Below are 9,454 nucleotides of genomic sequence, written 5' to 3' on the forward strand. Positions count from 1 at the left end.
GCACTGAACAATCTTCACTGTGAAAGTTACAGATTTATAACTGCAGCTCTGCAATTTAAATTTTTTTTGTATTATATGATTTGCTGACTACCAGAATGAGCACCGTAGGACAAGAAATATGCTGACATCACTATAGAGATCCGTCTTGTGTCTGGGGCCCCTGGCAAGTGTGTCCGTGCAAATATGAAACATTTTAGCAACAGACAGGCTTACAAAGTTTCTCTTCTTAATCAACCGTAATCCTCATTCTTTCCGCGCAACCTTTGTCAAGTGCATAAGGACCCCTTGTTGGCAAACGCTGCTGTAAGGGTTAAGGTCGTGCAGTTTCCGAGCTGTCCCTGAATGCCGCGTGGTTTTGTTCAGCGAGCAGAGCGGCGCGTCTTCCTCAGTCCTCAGTGAATGTGAGCGGGACAGGAGCGTGTGGGCAGGATGGAGAACGCCTACTCTGCGTACTGCGAGTACTCCGAATACTGCGCGTACTGGACCACTGTACACGCTGGACTACACGCAGTATTACTGAGTACTTTGGAACTTTTTTGACACCACACAATCGGAGGGAGGATGGACTGAGAAACCTCCGCGTGGTTTTATTTTTAAACGGACAGATTAAAGCGTTTTTACACACGAATTGTAACTTGAAAGCGAACATGGACTGAAAACTGAATGGACTGAAGCAGTGTTTCACCCTGCAAACCTTGAAGCTGACAGCAGATTTAAAGTAACGATGTTCACGCGTGGACATGTGCGTCACGCTGTCAGCCACTCACGCAGTCGCTGTGACCGATAAAGAGCTCCGTTTTGCGGTCGAATTCGGGCTGAAACGCAAACATGTCCGTGCTGTGGATCCCAGTGAGTCTGCTGCTCGGGTTCATCGTTTCGCACACTTGGAGCGTTCAAATGCCGTGGGAAAATTGGAACTCGGGTCCCTTGAATCGAGGGGACGTGTTTGACAAGCCCAGCTCTCAGCCTCACATTGTCTTCATCCTGGTGGACGATCAGGGCTTCAGGGATGTTGGTTACCACGGGTCTGAGATCAAAACCCCCACACTGGACCGGCTGGCGGCACAGGGGGTCAAACTGGAGAATTACTACGTGCAGCCACTCTGCAGCCCATCTAGGAGCCAGCTTATGACCGGAAGGTGCGTATGGTGCTCAAAGGTTCGTCGGCAGGTGTAGTCAAGCAATATTGTTTCACATTCAAAGTGTCTATGAGTATGAGTCTTAAAATGTGTTCTAGAATCAGGAGTCTACAGGTATGGTATGCAAATTATTCGCAAGTGACCAAGCAGGTAAGTTCAACGTGATTACCTGACATTCTAATGTTGTACGTTTGCCACATTGCCACTTTGTGATAGGCTGAGCGAAGATGCACCAAATCATACTAAGCAATTCTACTAATGAAATGTAGAACACCCGGTCATTCATCCCAAGGTAATGCATTATGTGGCTATCAAAGCCCAAATATTTCCAATTTAGATCAGAAGAATAGATCAGTCAGAATCAGAAGAGCTTTATTGCCAAGTATGTTTTCACTTACAAGGCATTTGCTTGGTGCGATCAACATATAAGAGCAACAACTGTGCAAAAACTTAAATTAAAACGCACAAAATAAATAAAATTAAATGGTCAGTGGAAGACCATACAATCATAACACTTGGCCTTGTTGATGAGGCCCACTGCGGAAGGGAAGAAGGTGTATTTGTGGCGTGAGATCACTGACTGACTGACAGATCACTTGTACATTTTTAGGGGCACTGTTGTGTAACTTGAATTTGAATTATTCGCACAAAAAAGAAGTAAAAGTTCTGCATTGTGAGGTTCTGCATTGTTTTCCCCGATTGGCTACAGACTTCTGGACTGCCCACCTTCTTGTCGGAATACAGGTGGGAGAAAAATAATGCGAGTCTGTAGCCAACAGGGAAGCGCCATGATACTTTCATACCAAATGTGAAGACATTTTACAAATAGTTTCTACGATCTTATGGTCAGAGACATACTTAACCCTTAACCAGGGGTACGTGTGTAATATTGACCCGTTCTTTTTGGTTCTCTTCTTTTGGCCACTGCAACTTCCATTTAAGATTCTATGTTAAATAGATCATAAATCTTATCATCATGACACTTTGATGCATCCTAGATCATATGATTGTAAAGAGATTAATTTTGGGATGTAAACGTGTAAATGGTAGTATGTAGTAGTATGTAGAACGTGGGTATCCAAGTATGTATTTGGATAAGTTCCTTGCATGTATGCTGCATAAACACATGTTTGCATGTAATTGCGGCTAGGGCAAATACTCACAGTATTGAGTGAAGTCAGGATGAACTCATTCACAGGGTTAACATCTGTATCAGTAGCACGACCTTACATCGCTTTTGCAGCAGGAAACGCTAGTCAGATATTTAACGTTAATCGCGATTCTCGTATATCGCAGAGGGTTTTTACTGTGATCTGGCTTTGCAGTTTGCTTTACGGTGCGCTTCCTCTTTGGACACGGACCCTTCATCCTCTGTCTGGAACATCTGTTCCTCTTCTTAGCCAACACACCAAGGGGGCGGCACCGCGGGCACCAAATTATTTTGGCAGGCGTCCTAGACAATAATGAGAAAAGTGCTCCATCCTCTTCCTCGGCTTGCTAAAAATGTTGGGGCCAACATCCAGATGGAAAAGAAGGTGTGGATTCAATGATCCGGTCCAGGATTTGGTCCTGCTGGGATAATTGCAGAAAAGCAGGGGGAAGATCTGTGGTGCAAAACAGGGCTACCTGCCTCCAGAGGACATCTAGTTTATTTATGTTGTGCTGTTTATGTTCTCGGGCTCCACCGCCCCCCCTCCTCCCTAACCTTACTAAGCACCAAAGGTTTCAAATATTCAAAATGCCAAATACGCGGCCTTGTCACGTGAATGGACTGGGATGGTTGTCTGATCACATCCCAGTCCAGACAAACCCAGTGTGAGATTGGATGGTCAGAGAGTAAGAAGGGTTTCAGCCGGTTCAGCTGCATAGTCAGATACCAACACTTCAAATTTGTACTCAACTTGTGTACGTGTACTTGGACCCGAATGCAAATTACGCAAGAAATAACGTTAGTGCTGGAAATAAGGGTTAATAACTAGAATCAGAATGAGCAAATGAGTGAAAAAGGATTTCACGGAACCTCCTTTCAATGCCACATTAAGGCTTTAAAGCTCAAATGCTTGTAGTTTGAGTGATGAATAATACATCTTTGCACATTATGCAAATGCAGATGTTCATACAATCAAACAGTTAATAAAGAAACATGAACATCACAGCTCCACGTGCCAAAGATGGTGCAGACAAGCAGACTTCTAATCTGTTTGCAGTTGGTAAGTCACTGTAAGTACTTGTATGTTTTTGCACAGTATTGCTGAAAATATGAAACTGTGAAGTATGAGTCTGTACTCAGCTATGGTGTATGCATTCCTTTCCTTTACAAAGTCACAATGTGAAGTGAGTGTAAAGATAAAGAAAGAAAAGACTGTAGAGAGGAGGAGGAGGAGGAGGAAGAAGGACTTGGGGGCAGAGTTTTTGATTGAATGCAGACTAGAGCTGAGGCTTATAGGAACCATATGTTCGGAGGACGTGGAGCAGTTAAACGCCAGTCACTGCCGGCCCGGGCAGACGCGTTGCTTGAGAACGAGATTGTAAGAGATGATAAAATGAGGTGGAAAGAAAGTTATCATTATCAATCTTCTTGATGCTCTGCAAAAATGACATCACGCATGTGTAGTGAGGGTGGCAAGATTTGTATTGTGATTGCGTTGTTGTTGACATGCTGGAGTCAGTAAAGTCAGTAAAGGTAAACTAAAGAGCTTTTTTTAAAGCACAGAGATTTTGATGGTATTGGTCTCAGAGAGGAGGATAAACACACTACGTAATGTGTATGTGTTGCTGTAGTTGTAAGCAAGTACGCTAGGTTCTTAGTAACCGACTTTCCGGCTTCTTGTTGAGTGTGTGTGTGTGTGTGTGTGTGTGTGTGTGTGTGTGTGTGTGTGTGTGATTGTGTGTGTGTGTGTGTGTGTGTGTGTAATTTTGTCAGCCTTGTGGCTCTGCGTACACAATTATCCTGGTATTTCATGTCATTCGTCTTGTTCTTGGAATGCGACGTTGCTTAAGGACTGATAGGATAAGGAGGTCAGGTCTTTGCTGTCAGGATTCAACGCTGAATGATGGATGAAGACGCTCAACGATAGAACTTGGCTGCTAAATTGCGTTCGCCGGTTCGCGGTTGTGTAAGTTGTAAATCGGTCACATAGGCAGTGGAGCAACAGCAGGAATCTCCAGAGGCCTCTATTTAAGGCCTCATAAATACTAAAGACCATCAACTCGACTTCAGGAACGCCGCGTCACTCCCTGGTTAATCCCCCGTCAAAGAGAGACCACGCAGGGATATGTTGTTAGTGTTCCCACTCTATCTCGCTCCCTTCTCCATCCAGACCTCCAGCTGCTTTTATTGATGTGCGGAGGGATGGCAGCCTGCACTTGGCGTGACATTCTCATTACATGCCTGTAAGCTTGCATACCGCAAGCTGAGCTGCAGTAGGGGAGCCAGGGTGGTGCAGAGGTTGGCTGTCACATGTGTACACGTCTTAATGGTTTTACACGTGCACAGTATGTTTACCTTGTTATTGGTGATGTTATGGGCGGATTTAGGTGAAACTTTGTGTGCACGTTTGTCGTGGCACAGAGATGAAGACATGAAGTCCTGATACCCATTGGCCTGATGGTGCCGCAGTAATAGCCACGTTTACGTGTTGTTCTATAACTTAAATCAACTTAAATCATAAAATCAAAATTCCTCTTTTCCTAGTGTCCTCTGGTCTATGCACATCATCCTTGTGATAGTAGATTTTCCCCCCTTTTCATTTTATCCAATGCAGTGTTTTTTGTTGCTTCCATTTGAGGTCAACTTTAAATGTAGAAGGATTGAACTGATCCTGACAAAAGTCTGATCATTGTTTTATCACTTTCTTCACTGGTTTGATTTAATTGGCTCCCAAACTTGAGTGGGCGTTGCTCATTCTTCCCAAAGTGCTGCATCTCATGAATGAATTAGTTGACTGTACCCAAACACATATGACCTCAGTACTTACAAATGCGACATCAATCGACCTGATGGTGTTGCTATGACAACAACTGTTACATTATGTGTACAACTTAGAACCAAATGTGGAAGAATCAAAAATGGTTTGTCGGTGTAAAATTTCATCATTTAGGATGTGTCCACCCGTTTCAGCTGCTGTACGTAACTTTTTAAAAATACGTTTTTGTAGAATTTTCTTCAATTCTGTGTACTTTCTTTTCTACATTGGAACAATAATCGGAAAATTTTGTTGGAAATCTGATGAACAAAGGCTTGACTGATAGTAGGCGTGAGTTTGATTCATTGCGTTCATTCTCTGTCACGCTCAGACGGAACAACAGTGCCTCATCTGTTTCCCTGTTTCCCAGTGTCCCTGTATGTTGTTTTGTTTAAAGTCCCACAACCCCACAAAGTGACAGAAACTCGTCTCCTCACCATACAAAACCTCTCTCTCTTTCTCGGTCCATCGGGGCTTGTGCGGTCTCGATGCGAGTCCGTTACCTTAAAGCCTCTGAATTCAGAATGCAGGCTTCAATTTGAGGATGGCGGTTTCACAAGAACATTTTCGCAAACACCCTCGTTGTGGGAGGGATTATCGCTCAGAGAGTTTCGCGGTAGGATTGTTTGCGCCCTGGAGCCTCACTGTAACCTGCCCACCCTTCCTCCAGATGGAACTGCTCCAACTGAACCTCCTGTTTGGAAACTTAAACCAGCCGCTTTGTTTTCCCTCCCTCTCCCTGGTGACCGTTTGACCCGGAAGAAAGTGAGGGACTGGAAGGAGGTCAGAAGAGGGAAGGAGATGAAGTGGCATCTGGCTGTACGGGATCCTTCTCCTTCTCCTTCACCGTCTCCTTCTCCTTTTTCTTCACCTTCTCCTGGGCATCTGGCTTTGACTCAAAGCAGACATAGAGAGTCGAACAAAATGAAGTCAGAATTAATCGTGCTGGTCGGCCTCCCGAAAGCTGAAACTGCCTCCAAATTCCACAGCTTTGCTTTTTGCCAAAAAACCTCCGTCACCTGCAGGACCTTGGAGTGAAAGGTCGTCTTTTAGAACTCCTGGCCAGAAATCAGCATGAATATGAAGTCGGCTCGACTCCGTAACAGCTGGAGTTAGAATGCAGTCTGTGTTTTCATTGATTGCATTCCAACTTCATGTTTTCAGTGACAAGATGTTGAAGTGAGTAATCGCCGATCTCACAGACACAAAGTTACATCACATAGTTTTCATAGTGGTTATTTTTCCCTCTAAATTTGGAACAATTAATGTGGCATTGGGATGCTCTTTCTGAAGGGGGCGTAAACAAACCAAACCCAAGCCTCTGCGTTGGTGTTTCCTTCTGTCTTGTGGAAAATGCAAACCACTGAAGTATCTTGTGTGCAGATCCATGCCGCTGTTTAAGAACTTTGTGTTCATAAACCTTATGTACAGAGCCAAACTTTTTATTTTCCATCTTCTTCAATTTTCAACAAAGTACAGTTTTCTTAAACTTCCCATGATGTTCTTTTTCTTGAATTATTCTTTCTTCACTCTGTGCTCTTGAGTTTTTCTTCACAGTGGTCCTAATGCCCCTTATGCTGTAATGTTGTGATATTATCGTTATATTTGTAACTTGATGGACGATCCCTTGTAATGAGTCTATTTTGTTTGTGTTCAGGTATCAGATCCACACGGGTCTTCAGCACTCCATCATCCGAGCAACGCAGCCGAACTGCCTCCCTTTGGAAAACGTCACCCTGCCTCAGAAGTTGAAGCAGGCTGGCTACTCCACGCACATGGTGGGCAAGTGGCATCTCGGTTTCTACAAGCGCGGCTGCCTGCCGACTCAGCGTGGTTTCGACTCTTTCTTCGGTTCTCTCCTGGGAAGCGGCGACTACTACAGCCACTACAAATGTGAAGGGCCAGGCATATGCGGCTACGACCTGTATGAAGGAGAAGAGGCTGCATGGGAGCAGGACCGTGGTTTGTACTCAACTGTGATGTTTACACGAAAGGCTATCAGCATTTTAGCCAATCACAACCCTCGCAGGCCGTTATTCCTCTATTTAGCCTATCAGGCGGTTCATTCGCCTTTGCAGGTTCCCGCCCGCTACCTCGAGCGCTACAAGGGCATTCCCAATCCTCATCGCCGTAAATATGCTGCCATGGTGTCCTGCCTGGACGAAGCAATCCACAACCTCACTTTAGCATTAAAACGCTATGGTTACTATGACAACACAGTTCTGGTGTACTCTTCGGATAACGGGGGCCAGCCTCTGGCCGGAGGAAGCAACTGGCCCCTGAGGGGGAGTAAGGCCACGTACTGGGAGGGGGGCATCAGGGCAGTGGGTTTTGTTCATAGCCCCCTGCTGATGAACAAAGGGACCAAGTGTCGCTCTTTGGTCCACATCACTGACTGGTTTCCTACACTGGTGACGCTGGGCGAAGGGACACTCGATGAAGATCTAAACTTGGATGGGTACGACGTCTGGGAGGCTATCAGCGAAGGCCGCCGGTCTCCCCGCCAGGACATTCTGCACAACATCGACCCGATCTACATCAAGGCCAAGAACGGCTCCTGGAAGGCCGGATATGGCTTATGGAACACTGCCATCCAGGCCGCACTCCGCATGGGCCACTGGAAGCTCCTGACGGGTGTCCCTGGTTACAGCGACTGGGTGCCCCCGCAGACTTTTTCCAACCAGCGGCTGACCAACCGCTGGCATAACGAGCGTGTCCGCTGCGACCGAGGCAAATCGCTCTGGCTGTTCAACATCACAGCGGACCCTTACGAGCGAGTGGACTTGTCGCAGCGTTACCCACACATAGTGAAAAAGATGCTAATGCGGCTAGCGCAGTACAACAGGACTGCAGTGCCGGTGCGCTACCCGTCAAAAGACCTGAGATCGAACCCACAGTACAACGGCGGGGTGTGGGGCCCCTGGTATAAGGACGAGAGGGAAGAGCAGGCGGAAGATGAGCGATACAACAACCTCGTCACAAACCACCTCGGTAAAATGAGGTGGAAGAAGAGGGCGAAGACGGGCAAGTTGAAAAGAAGAGTTGAAGAGTAGCAAGTAGCTTTTTGATTTGCATAAATGTTCTCAGGGATTGACACTTAACTCACCATTAGACAACCAATCACAGCTAGTTTAAAGTCGTGACACCAGCGTTTACTGTTCAAAAACTAACCATGTGGATAGATCTCAGAACACGAGATAGAACAACACACAAACGCTAGTGTCACGCACAAAAACAGATGAGGCGGGATTCAAGCTACAAGAAAATTAAAGTGATGCAATTGCGATTGAAATAAAACAATGATTTTTGGGACGATTAGGTCAGATTATTTTAGCAATATTTGGCGTTCACTTGGAGTGACATAGTTCGGTTGGGGTTTTGACGAAAATCATTAAATATTCTACAATCCCCTGGCATATCAAATTTTCCTCTTCGCGGTCACCAGCAAAGTCCCAATTGATTTGTCGGATCAAGCTAAAATCTTTTAAAGTCCGAATTCTCGTCCAAGTTCAACACGGCCCAACACAGCAGAGAATATATTGTGGTGTGCAATATTGTGTTTGATGGAAGAAAACACTGTGAATTTAGCGTTTTATGTGGATTTGTTTGTGGTGTGAACCTATGACCTCAAACTGATGTTTTGCCATTTAAAGAATGTTTACTTTTTATATTTGAACTCCTTTGACCTTTTGGATCGTTTTGTACATTCTTATGTCACGTAGAGTAAGACGTGATTCTTCGCAGACAGTTGCCGTGTAATTTGGCAACAGCAACATAAAAGAAATACTAATGAAATGTTTCTATTTTCAGTGGTGCAACATCATTTAAGACGTGAGGTCCGTATAGCTTCTGTACATTAGATTTCTGATTCTGAAACAAAAATCAACAGAAAAAATTAATATCAAAGTGACACAAAAATACGGCCATAATTTCTGTTTTTAATTGCACATCCTATTTGTCGAATCTCGAGTGGTAGAAAAGAAAAATAGCGCAGCTGTATCGCAACATAAGCAACGCCAAACCTATAGGCCTATTTACAGCCCTAATGATAGCAATTCAAACGCGACTGTCAATTCGCAACACAAAAATAGCAATCGCAAAATTATTTTTGTTGACAATGAGTTGAAAACGAGTAAACAAGGCCTCATTCCTCATTTTACGTTTTTTTGTTTCAGAATCGGAATTCCAATGGCTGTAATGTAACCGTAGGATTTTATTTGTGTTGTTTTGATGTTTGATATACTTTGGTTTCGTAAGCACAGTCTGTCTGAATGACTCTTCAATGCGTCTGGCGTGGCCGACTTGAATGTAAGACAATCTACCAAAATAAAAGCCCAGACACAAACATCT

General features: G+C 44.7%; 1 protein-coding gene across 1 annotated transcript; it reads left to right on the forward strand.

The window, feature by feature from the left end:
• Positions 1-405: 405 nt before the first annotated feature.
• Positions 406-8,255, forward strand: arsj (arylsulfatase family, member J). Its single transcript, XM_076152114.1, has 2 exons — positions 406-1,139; positions 6,762-8,255. Exons 1-2 carry the CDS (start codon positions 829-831, stop codon positions 8,155-8,157), a joined length of 1,707 nt encoding a protein of 568 aa, XP_076008229.1. The 5' UTR covers positions 406-828; the 3' UTR covers positions 8,158-8,255.
• Positions 8,256-9,454: the final 1,199 nt, after the last annotated feature.

This window comes from Genypterus blacodes, unplaced genomic scaffold, assembly GCF_046128005.1.
Source record: "Genypterus blacodes isolate CSIRO-AG114 ecotype Tasmania unplaced genomic scaffold, CSIRO-AGI_Gbla_v1 ptg000002l_1, whole genome shotgun sequence".
In the NCBI taxonomy this organism is placed as follows: domain Eukaryota; kingdom Metazoa; phylum Chordata; class Actinopteri; order Ophidiiformes; family Ophidiidae; genus Genypterus; species Genypterus blacodes.